The 23,234-nt window shown below is 39.2% G+C and overlaps 3 protein-coding genes across 3 annotated transcripts in view; 1 reads left to right on the top strand and 2 right to left on the bottom strand.

The window, feature by feature from the left end:
• LOC144632318 (uncharacterized) overlaps positions 1-23,234 on the bottom strand; it is a 140,679-nt gene that overhangs the window by 56,553 nt on the left and 60,892 nt on the right. The window lies entirely within an intron of this gene.
• On the top strand, positions 1,127-4,353 carry LOC144631272 (actin, cytoplasmic-like). Its single transcript, XM_078489664.1, has 3 exons — positions 1,127-1,441; positions 1,514-1,621; positions 2,554-4,353. Exons 1-3 carry the CDS (start codon positions 1,190-1,192, stop codon positions 3,325-3,327), a joined length of 1,134 nt encoding a protein of 377 aa, XP_078345790.1. The 5' UTR covers positions 1,127-1,189; the 3' UTR covers positions 3,328-4,353.
• LOC144631273 (uncharacterized) lies at positions 3,951-5,457 on the bottom strand. The gene has a single exon (XM_078489665.1). The coding sequence runs from the start codon at positions 5,410-5,412 to the stop codon at positions 4,585-4,587; it is 828 nt and encodes a 275-aa protein (XP_078345791.1). The 5' UTR covers positions 5,413-5,457; the 3' UTR covers positions 3,951-4,584.

Below are 23,234 nucleotides of genomic sequence, written 5' to 3'. Positions count from 1 at the left end.
TTATGGGACCCCTATGAGTTTCCAAAGATCATCTGCACTCATCTGCAGGCGCAAAAGAAGCCTGCGAACCCAGACATATTTCCGGCTCTCGCTTGTCTCCGCCGAAAAATAGCTATTTTTCGGCGGAGACAAGCGACAGAAATGCGTCTGGGTTCGCAAGCTAGCGCAAAAGCGATATTTTAATGGGTAGACTAGTGAGCAGCACTACGAACGTGTAGTTGTAAAACTTCTTTAAAACTCCTTTTTGGTGCGACTGTCGCGAGCTTCTTTATTCGGAGAGTTGTGAAAATGATAGTTTTGTACAGGCTTGCATACCCCCGGTGGGGGGTACCCAAAAAAGTTTTGTACGGGGAGACTCCGCCCCGAGCTCTACCCCTTAAGCCCTTACCCTTTTATATACCATTTTGCCAGAAATTGCACCCCTTTCGTATACCTTTCAATGAAAAAAGGTACCCCTTTGATATACCTGAAAGTCATGGTACAAAAAAGAGAGCCGGGACGAGGTTGGTCATGGTAGACTTAAAACATGACGTTTTCTTGTCATTTTCAAGTTGCTCTTAATAAACTGAAATAATTCAGCTATAAATTGCATCTGTTCGAAATATTTTTATTAAAGGCCCTTTCAAAAAACTCAAAGGACAGATTTCCATACCCTTTAGTATACCTAAACTTATGAAGTCCCTACCCTTTTATATACCTGACTCCTGAAAAAGGTACCCCTTTCGGGCGGAGCCTCCCCGTATAGGCCATTATTGGGAGTACCCCCCCCCCCCCGGGTTGCACATATAGCCGTAGCGTAAATAAACGTCGTAAACCGTACAAATTATTTTCGCAGATTATTTGTACGGATTTACGTATGAGAAACAAAAAAAAAATTAAGGCAAGGATGAAGTAAGGTGTAGCGTTTGTGTGACATATATTTCAGACGTGACATATGCGTGACATTTAATTTTGGGGATCACAGATTTCAGCCCGAGAGAGGGGGGGGGGGGAAATTAAAAAAAACCCAGAAAAAAAAAAAAAAGGGGGAGAAAAGAGATTCAGATTCAGTATAAACTAGTGGGCCCTGGGAGCGAGTTTGTCCCCCGCCTCTTCCTCCTTTGTTTTGTTGCGTAATCAGATTGCGTGACGAGCGACAAAGCAGACTGGCACTGAAGCTACTTTGAAGTTATAGTCGGAAATAATCACAATGTCAGCCAACAAAATTGCTCTGGTCTTGGACAACGGATCCGACACAATCAAAGCGGGGTTTGCCAAGGGAGAGGCTCCTCATACAGTTTTTACCTCCGTCGTTGGCCATGAAAAACACGCAAAACGTCAAGAAGAAGCGGATCGTAAAGAACCGCTCATCGGACAGGATGCCGTGGAGCTAACTGGTAATCTAGATCTTACTTATCCCATAAAGAACTCGATTATAACCAACTGGGATGATATGGAAAGGGTAAGTCGAATTCAAATTTCACCAGAGTTAAATCGCCGTATGCAAACAACAACTTTGAATATTCTATCGTAGATCTGGCATTACGCTTTTGGAAAACTAGGTGTAAATCCTGAGGAACATCCAGTTTTACTCACTGAAGCTCCATTCAACCCTAAAGTCAACAGGGAAAAGACGACACAGGTAAAACTGAAGCTACGATTTTTGGTTTAGTTTTTGGTTTATTCATGATAAAATACGTTCAACACACTGTGGATTCAACAGTGCAAACAATGAATGGCATTTGTTGTTTATGTTAGTTTCCACAAGTCACACATTTCATTAAATGCCCGATCAAATGCTATAAAATCACTCTAGATTTTTTTCATTTGCTGCTAAAATTTTCCTTGTGAGGCTTCTCTGTTGTTTTATTCTAGCTGCAATAAAGAATTATTTTTCAGTTAGGCAAGATGGCGTATTAAGCGAACAGCTTGATCGCGTGAGAAACATAATACGTTCACGCGTGCATAAACATATACACTTCACAAAACATATCATAGGAAATGCAGTGCTTTTACCACTAAAGCGCATGTAAACCCTAGAATACAACTTTTCTGATAAGACGTAAATCTATCGTTTCATATCTTCGATTTGAAATTCACAAGTATATTTCTGGAAAGAAAATAATAGCAAACACTGCATTTCTCGACATCATAATGGCTCCATCATGTTTACCGTGATTACCCCGGCTGTAAAATTAAATAGTCTGTACTTATACAATTCTCCGTCGTTTATGAATTAATTAACAGGTATGACCAGGTATGACAGGTATGACCAGGTATGAGCCGTGCCTACCGCCTCCCTGGGACAAGAAGTTTTGGTCTGAAATGACAAGTTTTATTTTGGGAGCGGAGGCAGGAGGGTTATAATGTTTTTGGTCCGCCGGTTTTTTTTAGAAAATTGGTGTTTTAAGACTTATTTTCGTGGATCATAAAATACCTATCTGTTATGATCTTTGATATATATTAAGTTTGTTTAAAATAGATATTGATGTTTGGAGGCGCATAATTTTCAGCCTGGTTGCGTGACAACTGTTATGTCTTCATACAGAGTTCTTTTTTCTTTTATTCCGGCAGATCATGTTCGAGAACTTTTATACACCAGCAATGTTTTTAGCTCTTGCACCCGTGCTGGCACTGTACGCGTCAGGTCGTAAAGAAGGCATTGTCCTAGAAAGTGGTTCTGGAGTTAGTCACGCAGTTCCTGTCCGCGATGGGTTTGCCATCCCTAACAATATTCTTCGTTTTGACTTGGCTGGCAGTGGCTTGACAGACCACCTCACAAAGATGCTGGCTGAGCGTGGCATTTCTTTTCCTATCCGCTGGACTGTGCAAGACATCAAAGAGAAGCTGTGCTATGTCGCTCTTGACTTCGAGCAAGAAATGAGTACAAGTGCTTCCAGCTCCAGCTTGGAGAAGAGTTATGAGCTTCCTGACGGTCAGTTTATCACCATTGGCAACGAGCGCTTCAGATGTCCTGAAGCACTGTTCCAGCCTTCAATGGCTGAAACCGGTTCGTCTGGTTCCACCGGTTCCACTGGTATCCATCAGCTCACTTACAATTCCATCATGAAGTGCGACGAAGACATCCGAACAAACATGTTCGCCAACATAGTCTTGGCTGGTGGCTCCAGCATGTTCCCAGGAATCGCTGACAGAATGCAGAAAGAAATCACTGCTCTGGCTCCAGCGGAGACGGAGATCAAGATCATTGCTCCTCCACAGCGTACATATTCTGTATGGATCGGTGGATCGATCTTGGCCTCGCTGGACGATTTTAAGCCCATGTGGATCACTAAAAAAGAATACGACGAATCTGGTCCTGCAATAGTCGAGCGCAAATGTGTTTAGTTTTAATAGAACGCGAACTTTTTCATTCTTAGCAGTCAAACAGTAGCGTAATTCAGTTTCGTTTTTTATACACGTTATTCTTTTTTTTTTCCACATATTTATTGCCATTTTGAAAATACATTAAGTGTTTACAAAGACTCTCACAAGCTATTATATAGTATACAAGTATATTAATTTTTGTAAGCTATTAATTTTTATACATTGCTCATTTATCAAAATAATCGATGGAAGAAAACTAAATACCAATTATTACACCAAATATTATATTTTACCAAATATTATTCACGTCCGACATTAGAACTGTTCGAGGGTTGGTATCTATGGCAACCACTATTAAGCAGGCCCATAATAAAACCAGGTAGTAAACTTCTATGGAAATATTATTTTGTGTTGCTCGAAACAATATAAAATTCCGATATAAGACCTGTACTTAAGTTTTGGCCTTGAAGGCAGTTTTGGTTTAATTTGAGGGGCTTTTATCAAAAGGCATTTTGTGCGTTAACTGGAATTGTTCGGCTTATATTTAAAAGAGGGGCTTAATTAATTTTTCTCTTGCTGTAAAAAGGCTGGGTGCATTTAAGTAACCGTTTTTTACGTTTGGAGTGTTTTGATTATTGCTAAGGCAGTTAAAAAGCTATAAGTTTTAAAATGACATTAAAAGTTCGGGTAGCTCGTATAAAGTGTCATCGAACAATTAGAATTGGCAGGTGGCCGGAGCTTATTGAAGCTAAAGTTATATATTTTTTCTGCCTTTGTGTTTTTTTTTTTTTCAGTTAAACCTTCACTTTGCATTGTATGAACTTTCCATTCTGTCCATTTTGTAAGCCATTCTTCCCCCGTTCGTGGGTTGCTATGGTTACACGAAATGTTTTGGCACTCTTCAGGCATAATATGCAAATCTTCACTCGTCACTGAAGTTTTTCAGCTTTATTTATTTAATTATTCATTTATTTATGTAAATCACCATCACTCGACAATGCCAAGAATAGAAAACCTCAATACTTAAATATAAAACTGCTTCTTATCCTACTCTAGTATTCTAGTCAAATATCTTAAGTTTTATTCTTTTATTTTCGTTGGCAAAAATCTCTGCTTCTCGTTAGGATACCAAACATCACATAGTCAAACGGCTGAACGGCGAGTTTATGAATTTATAAATATCTTACATGTATTGCCGTACTGTTATGTCGGCTGAATTTTCCCCTTTAGTCCTTACCAATAATCATTATTAAACCGTTAAACAGCAAACTGAGCAATTTATTTTTGCTGTTGCTGAAATTCGTCAACAGCATGAAGCATTTCATTCATTTCCATCTCCAAATTATCCGCCAGATCTCTCAGCTTCTTCACAGCCTCTGGCTCATTGTCTTTTTTCCCTTTTCGAACCGAATCAATTTCCGTCAATGACTTCACCATTGTATAAATGTCAAGAGGAAGAAGTGCAACGCTTACAGCGAATATTCCAATTCGGACCGTGTTACCAGCTATGCCAATGGTCCTTAGCAATCCATCGGCCCCCTCGCTTGCTATAGTGGTGGCTACACTAACGCCGGTTATATTCACACCATTGCTGACATCAACAAGGTTTTTCACCAACAAAGCAACGCTTAAATTGCAAGCCAGATGGTTTTTCAAACTGCCGAACGATTCTTTCGACACTTCGCGACAAAGACCCTCCAAAAGCTCTTGAACAGGTTCCTGAGCTTTGCGATCGGTGTCAATGATTTCCTGTGCAGTTGCAAGCTTTGTTTTGAAAATTTTCGTTTGTACGATGCTAGAACCGGCAACAGTCGCGCCGCCACCGGCGCAGATCGCTCCTCCAACAGCAGACAGAATCAGAGAAGTTCCCAATGTGACAGGAGCGAGACCAAAACCAGTCGCTAAAAGAACGAATCCACCGATGGAAGCAGACGAGCCCGACACCTTAGCGATGTGAACATTTTTGTGATGCCCCAAAAGTTCGTCTGCCAAATCTCGCAACGTTTGAACAGTTTCTCGGCGTTTAACAGACCACAGTCGAATACTGGTCACCAGCTCTGTCGAGCAAGTGGCCAGATCTATCTGTTTCTCCTCTTTTAGTGCCATGTTGGACTGTGCTGCAGTTTATAAATGTTTCTTTTGATTGCGTTACTCAACGTGACCATGGCCTCGCTTTGGTGCCCGGCTTCGGTGTACGCAAATCCTCTCCACGGGTCCCTTAAGGTGGATTTCCACTGAGGCGTTATTTTCTACGTGCGTGAAAAAAATTAAAGACAATGTATGAACGTAAAAAAATACGCCTCAGTGGAAATCAACCATTAGTCTCCCTCGCAGCCGTTTTTAGTGTCGTCACGCAACGAGGATCGTTGCGTGACGACACTAAAAACGGCTGCGAGGGAGACTACAGGTCCATTAAAGCTGCAAACTGATGCAATCTTTTCAGAACCGATATGTTCTTTATATTTTTAACATGGTTTGGTCATGTATTCGTTGCAGGATTGTTCATCGGCATGGTACCTTAATTTTTTTTTTTGCCAGTTGCTCAATAGTTAAGCAACGCTGTGACGTTGGCCAGTTGGATGTGGGCCCAGCCATCTTACCACAGGCAGTGTACATGTACGACATTGCGTAATAACGTTATTATAAGAGTTTGTATGGGAATATAACGATCGTAAACAAAAAATTTAAAATAGGGGAAAGTGATCTAATAAAATGGACTTACCTGCCCTCTTCCATGTGTTTCTTTGCCATTTGGAGGCGTTTCAAAGCGATTCCAGTGGGTTTTAGTGGAAAACGCGGGCCAGGGATCCCGGGTTAACGCACGGTGCCGGTGTCTGTAGAAAACGTGAAGTCCCGGGGTCTGTGGAAAACGCGGGGACGGGGTCCCGGGAAAACGAACGGTGCCGGGGTGTGTGGAAAACGTGGAGTCCCGGGGTCTGTGGAAAACGCGGGGTCGGGATCCCGGGAAAACGCGGGGTGCTTGGGTGCGTGGAAAACGCGGCGTCCTAGGGTCCCGGGAAAACGCGGGGTGCCGGAGTATTCGGAAAACGCGCGGTCCCAGGGTCTGTGAAAAACGCGGGGTCCTGGTGTCTGTGAAACGAAGGGTCCCGGGGTCACGTTTCACGAAAATCTGAGTTCGTTGGCGATGCATTTGAACAAACAAAAATTTAACTTGTCTTTTTTACTCTGATTCTTTCTGCGGGATCCCGCGTTTTTCACAGACCCGGGACCCCGGGACTCTAGCCCCGCGTTTTCTAACGTTAATTTTTTTCCTTGACGTTTTAATTTTCTATTAATCTGTTTATTATCGGTTTGATAGCACTTCGCGACTACGGAAAACTTCAGTGAACATCAGTGACCCACTCGCCTAGCGGCTCGAGGGCCACTTTTTTGTTCATACCACATTTTTTTTTATCTATAACTGAACAGAAGCATGCCAAAATGGAATTTATTTGTTAAATAGACCACAGCTTATCGTAAGTTTTATAGACCACGAGAATAACGTAACCTATAGCGCAAAGTAAGGCAAATTTTTGCAAAACTTGAGAACTTTTCGTCAAAAAAACAAACAAACAAACAAACACAGAATCCAGCGAGTTGTAAAAAGTCAGCTGAAACATTTGGGAAAAAAATTTAACACATTTGCCGGCTTCCATTTACATTTTGAACATTCGAACAATATTCGAGCACACTCTTATTACGTTTTTCTTCGATCTTTGAAATGTAGTCGACTTGTTAAGTGCGACTTTCTAGAATTATCAACCAGACAGCGGAACAAATGGAATAAACGATTTCGCTCATATTTTTCCCATAGATAGGTCCTGGTGAGAAACCAAACGGAAAGTTGTTAGTTTTTCTTAATACAGCTTCCTTTCGTAGAAATATGTCAAAAAAGATTTCGCCCTAATTGGGCTCAAAATCCACTTCCGGTTTGACTGATTTTTTTGAAAGTTTGATCGCCTCGCGCGTTATGCAGCACCTGTTTTTTGATTATTTAACAAGAAGATTGATAAGCTTGAGAAGCTTAAAATCGGGCGCTTAATAATTAGCTATCTGTTTTGACTTGAAAGGCAGGGTACAGTACATTAAAAATCACTGGAAAAACAGTCACTTAAACCTATTCAGGCCGGGGGGGGGGGGAGGGGGGGAGGGGGGCTTTTGAGGCCCGCGCTGACTTTTGACGCTTATAACTTTTTCAAGATTCAACCAAACGCTGCCAAACTTTGCGCGTTTATCTAAAATTTATCTTGCAATAATTTGGTAGGATTAGTTATTGTGCCAGTAACTTGAAATTACCACGGCAACGTCATTTTGACAGGCTTGTTTTCCCAAATTTGAATTTTTCGTGTTTCTATTTAATAATGAAAATCTGGAATGTTTTCAAGATTGCATTATTACTTAATGACATAATGGTCTCAATTTATAAAAATATATTTCGCACAATACAAATAAACGATTGAACTAGACGTCTAGAAAATATAAATTTGTAACACTTAGCAAAGTGCAGCCTTTTCGCAATACTTAATAAAGGCGGGTTTTTTTACCTGAAGACCAATTTTTCCAACGCTTTAGGTGGCTGACGCATTTCAGTATTTTCCAGCCCTTACGCTTTAATGGAACAGTAAAACATTCTCACTGAATACAATTGCCCTGACACGGGAAGCTAAGTTATGGGAGGATACCCGCGAATGCCAGGGCAATTGGCGTGTAGAATGTAGGATACAGCAGTGATCGACCGCCACCAGGGGAGGTGGGAGGGGCGAAACTTTTACAGTCACTTCACCGAACTCAGTTGAACTGGCCACGAGGTGACTGAAACTGTGATATTTGAGGTCGCAATGCATCCCCGGGGGGGGGGGGGGTACTCCATATAACGGCCTATACGGGGAGGCGCCGCCCGAAAGGGGTACCTTTTTCAGGCTTCAGGTATATAAAAGGGTAGCGATTTCACAAGTGTAGGTATATGAAAGGGTATGAAAATCCGTCATTTAGGTTTTTTAAAAGGCCTGTAATTAAAATATTTCGAACAGACGCACGTTATGGCTGTATTATTTTAATTTATTAAGCGCTACATAAAAATGACAAGAAAACGTCCTGTTTTAAGGCTACGTCACGTCTTTTAGGTATATGAAAGGGGTACCTTTTTTCAGTAAAAGGTATACGAAAGGGGTACAATTTCTGTCAAAATGGTATACAAAAGGGTAAGGGGTAAGAGCTTGGGGCGGAGCCTCCCCGTATAAAACTTTTCTGAGTGCCCCCCCCGGGAATGCATCATGCTACTAGCGCGCAGGTACAACACACCGGAATTTAACGAACTTAAGCCATTCCCGCGTGACGGGCTAATTATGTATGCAGTGAGAATAGTAGTACTGACCCAAAGTATAAGGGCTGGAAAACACTGAAAACCATTTCAGCCGCGTTTCAAGGAATCCAAAAAAGCTTTACTTATCCCATATATATTTGTTTTGCAGTATTTTGTTAATTTTTGGACGATTTTGGGGGGTGTCTGGGAGGCGATAGTTTTTCTCAAAGGATTAGTAAAATTTAAACAAATAAGGAATATTGAAGATTTAATGTGATTTTAAAATTTGAATTTGAAGTTAAAAATTGGTGGACGGACACCAAACAGTCTCCTGACAACCCGGAGTGCTCTTGCGAGGGGGTCAACTGTTTGGAGGTGTTTCCATTCTTTTCTTCAATCCCTTCTTTAAATCTCTTTAAGTTCCATTCAAATTCAGGTAGAACCCCACCTTAAGTTTTGTTCTTGTGAGAAAACAACAGAAGTCAAAGGTTGCGTGATATAACCAAGCATAGATTTTAATTCTCCTTCCCTTTCTATCTCCTTAGCCTTTCACTCTCACCTATCCCTCCCTTTCTACTCTCATTCAATTTACATTTCCTAACCAATTCAGTATCGTACTAATCTGTGCCAAGCAATCAGATAATAACAGAAGTTGCCTTAATTTTGATCTCCCATACCAAGACCTTAGAGTATAAACCGCTAATAAAACAAAACACACTTGATAAGAATTCTCTGAGGTTATACACCTTGCAGTATTAACGTACTAACGAACTTGATAACCAACCCCATGTCGTACTAAGGATTTTTACTGATCAACATAGAAAATAAGTTCACAATGGTTTGTTCCAAAAACGTTTTTTACTGTACAGAGGGTCTGTATATTGACCTGTAACTTGTATACCGTATTGAAAAATTCAGAACGAACCGACTTCTGCCCGCTTCCATGATATCATGTTGAAAAATTAGCTCGTTCGAAACCGTAGCAAAATCGTTAGAGACAGACAAGATACAGCCGTTTACTGGCAGTCTTTGAAAATCCTGAATTTCGTCAAAATGAGCCAAAATAAAGTTTTAAAATTTCCTAATTTATCAATATGGTTCTTATCTTTTTATTAAATTCTATGAACTGCTTTTATGCAGTACTGTCCACAAAGATTTCAATTTCCTCAAAGTTTCGGGACAAATGGATACAAAATATTTCGTGCAGAATGTAATTTGATTAAGCGAATGTTTCACGTCTATAAATACAAGCAGTGAATGAAAAACCGTTTTGTTTTCATCGATGAGAACCACTTTCAAATAGTTAATGCATACAAAATAACAATCAGATCAGAATACCATAACTATTAATGTAAGGTCTCGCTATTATGTCCCGGCAGAGATACTTCCTTTTTGCAAGTTCAAATGTATGCAAATTTCGTGTGAAATGTAATTCGATTCCATTGTCTTGTTTACAAACACTTTCTTAAGAAAGTTGTATTTTCGTGAATAAACCCATTGGCCTGTTTTGTTTTCCTGATCATGTTTGTCTGTGATTTTTACAAAACATGTGGTCTTTTTTTTCGGAACTTTAAGTTGTACAAAAATTCCTATTTTGAACACAGATGTCACTTCCGGAATTTCTCATCTAAAATTCAATTGGTATTTAATTCTAATTATTCGAAGTTTTCATTTTCAAGTCTCGTAAAAAATTCCATTCAAGTTCACACCAATACTGTACATTGCCAATGTTTTGCTGACGTCTTGAGAAGTGTCTTACTAACGTCACTAGTCAAATCTAAAATATATCCAAACCATATGTTGTGCAAACATTCTACTCTTTGTGACAGGCGACTTTGACGCCCAACTGTGCGGAAATGAAAATCGACACACTTCTTGCTAAATATATAAAAAATAGTTTTAAAGAGGAGTCCGCCTCAAAAAAATGTACCGCCAGATCTGTACAGGCCCGCAAATGATCCCGACCCGCAAATGATCCTGTGGGACAGCAAATGATCCCCACATTGGACCGCAAATGATCCCAGGACCTGAAATGATCCCCAAATTGAACCGCAAATGATCCCCAGACCGGAAACGGTCGCCTGACCGTAAATGATGGATATGCCTGGACTAAAGAAATTGGAAAGGGGATTTATAATTTATTTATTCCAGTTTTTCTTAATAATACAACAATAACAAAAATTGTTATTGTGAATGTACCGTATTTGAACGATTTAAATTCCACAACCACAACTTTAAAAAATATCAATACAGCTGCTAAATATGCACCGATTAATAGCCTAAAACGCGACATAAAGTTTAACAATCCAACCAACAGAAATATGAACTCTCTCTAATCAAAGGATGATTTATTTGCGGCGAAATGCTTTTAGCTGATAGCCATTTATTCAAAGGCAGTCACGCTGCGTTCAGTAGCGACAATGTCTAGACGAAAAGTCTGGAAGAAAGTTGAGTTTGGTTGCTGATTTCAATCATCTTCGCCTCTTGTTCTCGAGCTACTCTCTTTCGAAAACTGTGGTTTATTTTTTCTTTGAATGTCTTTATCAGGTAACAGAAATAAACTCTGACTCAAGATTTTGTCTACATTTTCGCGTTTCTTTCAGTGCAGAGGCGGAGATGACTGACAGTAAGAAATTTGCACGTGCAAACGTGCAAATTAAATGTAGTTTTTAATTCAGTTTGCATAGTTGTTTGTTTTTAGTTTTTAATTCAGTTTGCATAGAAGAGCCACTTTTTTGTTGGTATGCAAATAAACCTACCCAGAGACGCTGATAATAACTCAATCGTTTTCTGTATTTCATTTAATATTGAGCGAATTGTGAAGGAAAATGTGTTTTCAAATAATAGTTAATAAACTACAAATGTGTCATAATCTACAAAATTTGCACGTAGAAATCTTCTGCACTTCAAAGGAAAAGGAAGCTCGTGTCTACCTAGGCAGCATTGTACAGAAAAAAAAAATTCTAAGTGATTAATTTGATAAATCGAAGATTCATGTATATTTTTGAGGTGCGTTTTCTATACGAAAAACTTAAATAGTTACCTGCTAATATTATTCTCGCGTTATTTTCAACACTTTGCGTTTTTGCCTGACGCACTTGTCTTTTATAGATATGCATAGACTATTCGTAAAGTCCACGCCATTCCAAATATTTTGTTGTATCATTTACACGAATCATTTCCGGTCCTGGGATCATTTGCGGTCCAGTTTGGGATCATTTGCGGGCCAGATCATACTGCTATTTGTAGAAACCAGCAAAGCGTCTAGATTCAAAGTTTCCCACAAAAACATTGCGTGACATGAATGACGTTACCCCCTTTATTTCAAAAATAGCTTTAACTTGTCAAAGCAACTTCAGTTTCACAATGGTGATTCTTAGTACTTTACCCCTTAAGCTTTTTTCTCTGTCCTCCCGCCGAAGCAAAGAAGATAACCAGATTGCAGATTAGCTCAAAAGTCGACCCAGTGTTCCTACAACGATTTACTGTCAAAACTGAAATGAAACCGATTGGCCCAGGCTATCCCCGTCATTTTTAGCCGACAGGAGACTATCGTCTAGGACGACCAAAGGGTAAACTATAAATCGGCCACGCCCGATTAATAATATTTATAATGTAATTAGGTCTTTATTGTTTGACTGAGCGAAAAATAAAACAAATCGAGATAAACTTTTAGCCTGAAACGGGGATAAATCCAAAGGCAAAATTGGCAAATGAGTAGCCAGCGAAATTATGCAGTAAAACTCTGCCATTTTTTTTCTATGTGCGATAACTTAAAATATCGTCAAAACAATTTTTATGGGTTAACTAGACACTTGTCTTATAGGATATTTAAAAAAATCTCTGGGGAAAAGGTTTTTAGTGGCCCGCTTTGGCCTGTATTTATTACTAATTTTGCCGATAATCTGCCGTTTTTGTGTGACAGCAATTGGGTGACACAGGTAGTAAACAGCGAATGAAATTATCTTGTTCAATGCATGTTTGACGCTCTTGTGAGAATTCCGTCAAACAACCCATGCAAAGAAACAGGTCATATGGTGCACTATTTAAAAAGGTAAAGGCAATATTAGTTCTGTGTTAATAGTTGTTTTAAGCTGTTGATCATTCGATCATCCACAAAAACCGGTTGTATAAAGGAAGGAAAGCATTCTCAGTTATATTATTTTACGTAATAACGAGTCAATATTGTTTGGTTTATTTCTTTGCGTGATCTGAAGGAAACAGCGCAACAATTAAATTTTAAGTATTTGTCGAGTGCGATGATGTTGTCGTTGTTGTTTGTTGATGTGTTGTTGTTTCCTTTTTGTCTGAAATTGCCGATATTAAGGAGAAAAATATAACGCAGAAGAAATTATTGAGGAGAATTGTATACGGCCAATGGATATAAACATTGAAGGTAATACTGAGGATTTTAAACAATTTTATGGTATAAGACAGTTAAAACAAAGCATTGCCTTTCTAAGTTATGTACAAAGTTCTATCTATTCAAGGAACTGAAGCTTCGAATATGCGATATGATTAGCGCCAGATTTGAAAACAATATTTGCATCAGTCCTGAATCCAGTTTCTTTGCGACCTGCAAATTGTATAATTAAATTATTTTTATTTTGATATCCAATTCCACACTTCGATCGGTAAACACGACTCTTCGCTTTTTGCGTATAAAACAAGATGAATGCTTGTTTTTCTTTTAAAGTCAGTGCTCCTTTGATCGCAGCAACAGAAATCAGCCTACGGAGAAAGTCTCACTATTATCATACACTGAAAATATAGCACAGTTCAAGTCTCTCTGGGAGTTTCATGATATGGAGAGTGAAGTAGAGTTGATTCTTGCTCGAGCTACGATTTTTTACACTCCTCAAAGTGCCGACGTAATGACTGCTAAACCAATGGTCTTGGCTGGACAGGAGGAACCTTAAGATGTAGGGTCCCTCAAGAGATACTAAAGCATAAAATCGTCAGAGGAAAATGTCGGAATGCCGAAGGAAGGTTAAGGGATAAACAAAATCTTCTCCAAGTTAATCATTAAAAGAACGGGACATTCGATTCCTGTTGGATCAGGTAGATATCGACGTCTCACTCGCTTCTTGTCTGAATGCAGGCATTTCGACATACAAGTACGTCTGACAGTTTTCCTTCTGTTTCCATAAGGTATGTGCAGAGCACGCAAGGTAACGTTTGTGTTCGATTTTCGAAGAAGAGAAGCTGTCAAAATTAGCAGCAGAGAACCTGCCTCCACTTGTCGACGTAAATAACGAGGAGGAAGTAGATGTGAGTCAATGAAAGAGTTGAAATTCAGGATAAGAAAAAATGCAAATAATAGGCCTTTTCTAAAAAAAATTCCATAATGGTTTTAGCAAGAGCAAAGCTGCTTTATTTTGGACAATGGAAACATAACAGACATGCACAGCACCTCGAGGGGGTGGGGGGGGGGGGGGGGAGAGAGGGTATTTTGGATTTCAAGAAACGGGGATAATAGAACCCCCCCCCCCAAAAAAAAAAAATAAATAAATAAATAAATAAATAAATAAATAAATAAACCGAGTGCTTCCAAAAACACTCTAAAAAATACCTGGGCAAAAAAAATTACCTCAAAAATATCCCGTGCCGAATTTCTGTTCATTAGATTTCCAGAAAGGGGCAATGATGGTAACACAAAGAAAAATCAAAGTGCCCGTTGGGCTGTCTCGTGTTTCAGATCAGTAAAGTAGCACCCGTTGCTAACAATCATATAAGCTCAGAAAAACCATCTCCGGATTCTACAATATTAATTCCCAAATTTCATTCTCAAGCATTTGCAACAGCCTGTGCTACACGAGCATCGCACCATGTGCCCTTTCTACACATTCTAATCAAATAGTCAAACCAAGACTGCCCTTCCAAAAACTCAACAAAATCTTCGCAATGATTTCTAAGGTATTCAACAACTACAAAACGCACTATCTAAAACGCACTACGATTTGCTACTTTCATACTTAATTACTTACTTCCCTATTCGCCATCGGCGCTCAGGGCAGCAAATGACTTGCTACCGAGTCAAATATCTGATGACTAACACTTCGAAAAACGAAAACAGTCTCCATTTCCACCACAATCATAGACTGCAGCTAGTCGTATCTTTTGCGAACGCATGTAACGCACTCGGTCTTTGTATAACAGGCCCGTAGGGAGGGGGGTGCGATGGGTGCGTTCGCACCCCTCCCCCCCCCCCCCACGAGCCTTGGAAGTCCGCTCATTGTGAAAAAAAAATATATATATATATATATATATATATATATATCATCACAAGCATCCAACGCTTTCCATCTTCATAGAAAATTATAACTTTATCACAAATGAAGACATTTTTTTCATTTTTTTACCTATATTTCGACGCCTTATAGACGTCTTCTTCAGGGTAAATTACCGTTGCCCTGCACGCGCCATACTACATTAACAAGTTTCAAATTGAGCATCCACGCGCATATATATATTAAAATAAATAAATAAATAAATGAATAAATGAATAAATAAATAAATAAATAAATAAATAAATAAATAAATAAAGGGAAATGGTATTTCTGTACTTCGACTATTTACATTCAATATGGTCCTTTGGGTTGAAGATCCACCATTTGAAGATTCGTGTGGTATATTTTAGACCAAATTGTGTGATTATAGGTTAAATTCAACGATACATTCAGGTACCTAATGTCCTTCATAGTCGAACCATTCGAAGTGCCATTCCCAGGCGCTACCAAAAGAGAGGAGACTGGGTACTTGTTGGGCTCGGAAACACCCAAGGACAGTACTAAAAGATCAACAAACCGACTCTGGCTGATTTATGTAATAACCATTTTGACACTAAAATGAAGAGACCTATCTTTTTCCTGTTTTCCTTCTATGTGCTGCTGTCATTTTTAGCTAAATAAATTGTAAACTACGTTTTTGAGGTTCTGTTTCGAAAAATGTGATTTGAATTTAAAAATGTACTAGAATTATTGTCGTCGTTTTCTTCACTTTTACCTGCCTTTTCTCCTAACAAACTGTCTTCAAAACGCACGAAATGCCTATTTTTTCAAAATTTCCTGGGAGAGGATACCCCCAGACCCCTCCCCCCTACATTAACGCGCCTGCGGCGCTCAACATTTCGTGCCACAGTCGCTCATACACACCTCCCATGAAAAATCCTGGTTACGGGCCTGTATAATATCTTAGTACGACAGCGAGAGGTCTGGCGCCAATGTAAAACTGTGAGTGGGACTGGGGAGAGACGCTAAAAGTTTTTTCTCGCCTCGCAGGCTCACAACGTTCGGCGCATTGCGCCTTTCAACGACTTAAGAGAACAAACGACTGTTTTGCAGTCTACCACAATCACAAGGAACAAGACCAACTGCACGTAACCTATTTCTAAGTTGTGAAAACGAAGTACAATCATAACATTCCCTGTTATTCACCGTCATGTTTTCACCGAAATTAACAATAGGCCATAGGACCAGGAATCTTTCCAATACACCACACATAAATAACATTTTATAATATACAGAAAATTTTTTATCATAACTAAATTTCCAAAACCTATATGCATTATTCCAGAATGAAGAAAATATAAAACTTCTATATTTTCCCCCTTCCCATCACCCACCACTCGCGCTTCGCGCTCGCTCAAAATCCCTGCCTCTTTCCAAAACTCTCCAAAATCCGCGCGGCCTTGGAAAAGCCTGTGAAGGAGGCAGACGCATTCTGATTAGGTTAGAATGGGTCATCTTTCATCAGCCCCTTGAAATTGCCTGGATGGGGGAAGGGATATGGGACGGAGATAATGTAATCTCTGGTTTTTCTTTCTACGTCATCTGCCACTTGACATTAATTGCTCAGATAAGGCAGGAATGATGGCGAAGAGGGATTTTAACTACATACGTAATACGCATTTTGCATGGGTCTAACTCGATAATGAATCCTCACTTAGACAACAAAACAAAATAGAACCGGGCAATAAGAAATGACTAGTACAAGATATAAACGAAAGAGACAAGTTATATTTTACGAGTTTTTAGTATTAGAAAGAAAACAGACATTTGCTTAGATGATATCGGGAACAGGAATTTTGTTTACCTTAGCGTAATACGCATTTTTTCATTTTGTATGAACCATTTAACTCAACAAGAAATCCTCTCTTAGACCACAGAGCAAAATAGAACCAGACAATTAGAAAGGGCTTGTACAAGATATAAGTTAAAGAGACAAGTTATATTTTATGCGGTTTAGTGTAAGAAAGGAAACAGACATCAAAGCGGTGTAAATAAGCAAGCAGCCTTTGACCTTACTGGCGGCAAAGTATCGTATTCGTATATCGGTTGTCACGCAAAAAAGGAAATAACGCTACTAGGCACGTCTATAAAGCCACAGGGCTTCTTGTTTGTGTCTTTCTTTACTACTGCGACGAGTTGACCTTTAGCATGTGTCTTAGTGAATGGGGGAATTCAGGGAATTTTGAACTGTTTTCCAAAATGGTTGAATACGCAAGGAAAAAAATGTCCAAGGGATCTACAAGTTGTTTTTTAACTAGTTTAATCAGCGCAAATTTCAACTTGCACCAGCTAGTAAAGGCACACATCTGGTTCGACTATTACGGTCTATTACATCTTTGAAATCCGAATCTAAAAGATTGGAACGACAAAAAAAGTTTTTTTTTTTTCTGACATATTGTCGACATACCTACAGTTCTGTATTATTCTGTAAGGAGCAATCCTGTTTAAGAACAAGGCCGAAGATGAGATACCACATCAATATTTCTGTTTGCGTGATAACTTCACTTAATATTCTCCTTTTGACACATTATTTGACATATCTGAAAACTGCTCTGACGTCAACAACCCTTTACCCTAACACGCGCCAAAATGGTTTTCTTGTAACGCAAACAGAAATTTGACAACAGCTTTATCTTCTAATTCATACTTTAACAATACCCACCGCAAATATAATATCAAAACACAAACCTACCGTAAAGATAAATTCATTTTCCATGTAAAAAACTACCTATTTAAGCAACATATGTGAGATAAAATCTCCTTATCAGATTTGGCGGTATTACTAAAGATAGTACTTCATGTAATATATTACATTATACACATACCTCATAATGCAAACATTTACACTATATGTCTCACACGCGTAAATAAGCACTTTAAAACTCGACAAGAGAAAACGCGCAATACGAAGAACAGCATCCCGGTGCATCTTATCAGCAAAATGTATCTATGTAAATATGGCTATTTCTTACCTTGTTTCCTTGCTACTTTATCACTTCGTTACCTTACGAGAGGTCTTACACAAAGCACTATTGTGAGCTACCAAGTCTACTCGGATAATCTCGTGTTACGTCACGGTCACGTCGTTCACGACGTGACCGCGACGTAACACGAGACAAAAATGGAAACTCAGGGGGGACGCGTTAATATGCAAAGCATAGGAGTAGAACACCATCGTTTTTTAAGTGAAAAATTTCAAGCTTAGCCCTAAAAAACATTGAAAAATCACCCTCATGCAACTGGAACCGTTATCTATTGGCCGCAAAAGGGGAACAAAAGGGACAGGACAAAGGAGCGGCGAAGAAGGCAGGCTCTTGAATTTCCTTTCCTATAAGAGGGGTGGGAGGCGGAGTCTAGTTGGTACTGCTTAAAATAAATGCAAACAAACAAAAACAAAGAAACTAGTACGTCCTCTCCGCCCTGTCTCCGCTAAAACAACCAGTGAACATGTCTACAAATGTAATGCGTTTTTTATTTGAAATAGTTATTTGGAATAACGAGCGATAGCGGCAGCGCTTCCCATGTTACGATAACCCGCAAAAAGCCTTCCATGGATAATTATGAGTGAAAACTTGCAAAGAAGTCGTCTGCTCTCCATCCAATATTTGAGCATTGACAAATTCCTTATACCAGCATTTGGTGGAGACGATTATGTTTATTTAATCCTAAGATCAATTTTAATTAAAATGTCTTTCCGCATTTCGGTCACGCAAATTAGAGAGATGGCTAGATACCTCCACTTATATTTTAAACAATAACAGAATGTAGAAACTTAAAGATTGCGAGACATGTTAATGCGAGCTTCGCTTTCTAAACAAAACAATTTTGCCTCCTTATAAATATTTTTTTTGGATGAGAAAGGCGGTTTTATTTTAACGATATAAACCTGAATTAATTTTCTCTTGCTACAAAGACGTATGTACAATTTAATTTAAACCTGAAAAAGTTCATGCTATGTTAGCGAGTAGCTAGCGCTCAGAAAGTAGTCGGCAGCAAATTCTATCCGCCAAGATAGACAATTTTACCTGTCGCCTGCTAGACCACAAATTTCTTCTTTTATACTTTTGAACTTTGTGGCGAATTTGTGAAGGAAATGCTTTTTTCGACTCGAAATGCCCCGCACGCTAATATAATCTTTGTTATTTTTTTTTTCTGAATCAGTGAATTTTTTTAAAAAAATTAAAAAAATTGACCCCAACCCCGACCGCGACCCCGACCCCGACCCCGGCCCCGGCCCCGACCCCGAGTCGGCGTTTTACCGACACCCGATTCAGAAAAGAAAATTACAAAGTTTATATTAGTGGGGTGTCGGTAAAACGCCGACTCGGAGTCGGGGCCGGGGCCGGGGTCGGGGTCGGGGTCGGGGTCGGGGTCGGGGTCGGGGTCGGGGTCGGGGTCGGGGTCGGGGTCAATTTTTTATTTATTTATTTATTTTTAAATTCACCGATTCAGAAAAAAAAATTACAAAGTTTATGTTAGCGTGTAGGGAATTTCGAGTCGGAAAAAGCATTTCCTTCACAAAATAACCGGGAATTTTGATCCTTATAATTTCAAAAGTATAAAAGAAGAAATTTGTGGTCTAACATCCGACAGGTGAAATTCTCTATTAAACAGCTTGGCGGATAGAATGTGCTGCCGACTTCTTTCTGAGCGCAATCTCCTCGCCAACATAGCATGAACTTTTTCAGGTTTAAATCAAATTGTACATGCGAGAAGAGAAAAGAGAAAATTAATTCAGGTTTATATTGTTAAAATAAAGCCGCCTTTCGTATCCAAAAATTATTTATAAGGAAACAGTATTGTTTTGTTTAGACAGCGAAGCTCGCATTAACATGTCTCGCAATATTTAAGTTTCTACATTCTGTTATTGTTTAAAATATAAGTTGTAGTATCCAGCCATTTCTCCAATTTGCGTGACCGAAATGCGGATAGACATTTTAATTAAAATTGATCTTAATGTACACATCGTTTTCGACGCAAATGGTGAGTTTTAGTCTGCCCGCCTTTCGTCGCTCCCGCTTACTACACACATCATACAATCTTCGCTTGCTGTTCAAATTCTATCCAGATCACAAAAAAAGCAATTCACGTCTGTCCAAATTTTAAAAAGCTGGCTGCATGTTTCGATTGTTGAGGAATTTTCGTGACTGAAACATGTTACAACAAACTGCCCGACATGCGAGTTTTCTCTGTCGATACAAACCACTCTACTTCTTTGAAAATACTTCTTTTGATATGGAAGGCAGCTTTAATTTTTATTACTCAAAAACATATACAATTTCATTTACACCTGAAACAGTTCGTGAGCATCAAATTCTACTACAAAAAAATCTGCCGCGCATGTTTAAAAGTAAACAGATTTAGAATATTTGCGAGACGACGCTTGAATTCTCTGTTTATACCTAATTTGTTTCAGTTGGACTGAAAACCGAAGAGCCTCTCAAAACAAAGTCTATTTTTTAAGTTCTTATGAATCACAAGGTGTTTCTGTTTTATTGATCAACAAAATGCAAAATAGCGAAGAACGGCTAAAATTGAGGTTATGCTGACGAGAAAGTATTACACTCGCTTCCAGTGTTAGGCTAGGTGCATAGCGGTTTGTTAAAACAAACAACACGGATCGAAATCCGCCAATCACAGCCCACCAGCATGACCTTTTGACCTTGTGGGTGAAACCAACAACGGTAAATTTCACCTCTCGCCTGTTAGACCTTAACTGAGATTCTTCTCTTATACTTTTGAACTTATAAGGATCAAGATTTGTGGCGAATTTGTGAAGGAAATGCTTTTTTTCGACTCGAAATGCCCCAGACGCTAATATATACTTTGTATTATTTTTTTTTAATAAGTGAATTTAAAAAATAAAAAATAAAAAAATTGACCCCGACCCCGACCCCGACCCCGACCCCGACCCCGACCCCGGCCCCGAGTCGGCGTTTTACCGACACCCATATTAGTGTGTGGGGCATTTTGAGTTGAAAAAAGCATTTCGTTCACAAATTCGCCACAAATCTTGATCCTTATAAGTTCAAAAGTATAGAAGAAGCAAATTTGTGGTCCAAAAGGCGACAGGTGAAATTGTCTAACAGCTTGGCGGATAGAATTTGCTGCCGACTTCTTGCTGAGCGCTATCTCCTCGCCAACATAGCATGAACTTTTTCAGGTTTAAATCAAATTGCACATGCGTTTGTGTAGCAAGAGAAAATTAATTCAGGTTTATATCGTTAAAATAAAGCCGCCTTTCGTATCCAAGTAAATATTTATAAGGAAGCAGAATTGTTTTGGTTTATAGACAGCGAAGCTCGCATTAACATGTCTCACTAAATTTCTAAATTCCGTTATTGTTTTTAATATATTAAAGTGGAGGTATATAGCCATTTTTCCAATATGCGTGACCGAAAGTGGAAAGACATTTTAATTAAAATTGATCTTAGGGCCTGTTTACATGATTCCGGAATGACTTTCATTCCGGAACGAAACTCGTTCCAGAATGAGGTTCGTTCTGCATTTACATGACAGAGTCGACCGGTTCAACCAAAGGCATTTTCACGTGCGCGGTTTTCGCGCGAGATCAAAACAAGGTGGCGCATGTTTCGCGCGAGATCAAAACAAGATGGCGCATGTTTCGCGCAAACATGTTTTTGTGCCCATTAATGGCCGTATCTGCAATTTTAACGAGTAATTTGACCATAGAGCTGCTTCTTTGGGCTGAACGGTAAATGCTATTACGTTTTTTCGCTCTGAATTCAAACTGCGGAGTCCGTATGCGGTTTCATGAGTTGCGAGTTCATCTCGGAACGAAATTCGTTCTGTGTTTACATGATACCAGAATGAAATGGGTGTTACTAAACTGCGGATTTGCGGACCGCGGAACCTCCGGAACCTGCGGAACCCATAATTTTATGCTAATAAAAATAAAATAACGAAAACTAAAAAAATATATAAATAAACTAAAAAATCTCTAACACTACTGGCAAATTCGTTTACGAGTATAAAGAAGAATTTGTTAAAAAAAACTAGAAATAATTGGCGCAATTTACCGCGGAATATGCGCGATCAACTGGACCGTGTCACATGACGGCGTTGCAAATTTCCCTTTCGTAAACGGTCGTTGCCATTTGAAACGGTCGATGCCATTTCTCAGAACGGTCGTTGCCATTTGAAACGGTCGATGCCATTTATACTTTGGACCAAATCGCATGAAAGGATCTTTCAAACTTCTTGAGAGTATCAGATGTTTGTTTAGAAATGTCAAGCGATTCCAAAAATTATTTTGGTTTTCTAGTTGACGAAATATCCGAGCTTCGGTATACCATAAGATCGCTATGTTCTCGACACTTGTAAAAAATTGGGCTCAGCCCGGAAGTAAGAAATATTGAAACAGAAAACTGAGGAAAACTTCACGCAAACGATGAATGAATGAATATCTCCATTTACTTTAGTAACCTAATGAGAATATTCTATGCCTGTTTAGAAATGCCAAGCGATTCTAAAAATTATTTTGGTTTCGAAGTGGACGAATTCTTCGAGCTTGTGCACACTATTAATCGCTACGTTCTCGACATTCGGCATGCCGGTATGCACAAGCTCGAAGAATTCGCCCTGAATTCGTCCACTTCGAAACCAAAATAATTTTAAGAATCGCTTGGCATTTCTAAACAGGCATAGAATATTCTCATTAGGTTACTAAAGTAAATGGAGATATTCATTCATTCATTCGTTTGCGTGAGGTTTTCTGCAGTTTTCTGTTTCAATATTTCTCACTTCCGGGCTGAGCCCAATTTTTTACAAGTGTTGAGAACATAGCGATCTTATGGTATACCGAAGCTCGGATATTTCGTCAACTAGAAAACCAAAATAATTTTTGGAATCGCTTGACATTTCTAAACAAACATCTGATACTCTCAAGAAGTTTGAAAGATCCTTTCTTATGATTTGGTCCAAAGTATAAATGGCATCGACCGTTTCAAATGGCAACGACCGTTTACGAAAGGAAAATTTGCAACGGCGTCATGTGACTTGATATCACGTGACTCGGTCCAGTTGATCGCGCATATTCCACGGTAAATTGCGAATTTGCCAGTAGTGTTAGAGATTTTTTAGTTTATTTATATATTTTTTTAGTTTTCGTTATTTTATTTTTATTAGCATAAAATTATGGGTTCCGCAGGTTCCGCAAGTTCCGCAGGTTCCGGAGGTTCCGCGGTCCGCAAATCCCCAGTTTAGTAACACCAGAAGCATATCCTTCTGGTAACACCCAATGAAATGTCATTCCAGAACGAAACTTTCATTCCGGAATGAAAACCGGAATGAACTCATTCCGGAATGACTTGACT

The sequence above is a fragment of the Oculina patagonica genome, chromosome 12 (genome assembly GCF_052425735.1).
Source record: "Oculina patagonica isolate OP01 chromosome 12, crgOcupat, whole genome shotgun sequence".
Taxonomy (NCBI): domain Eukaryota; kingdom Metazoa; phylum Cnidaria; class Anthozoa; order Scleractinia; family Oculinidae; genus Oculina; species Oculina patagonica.
Note: the sequence above shows the minus strand (reverse complement) of the source record. Positions and strands in the feature narration are given on the sequence as shown.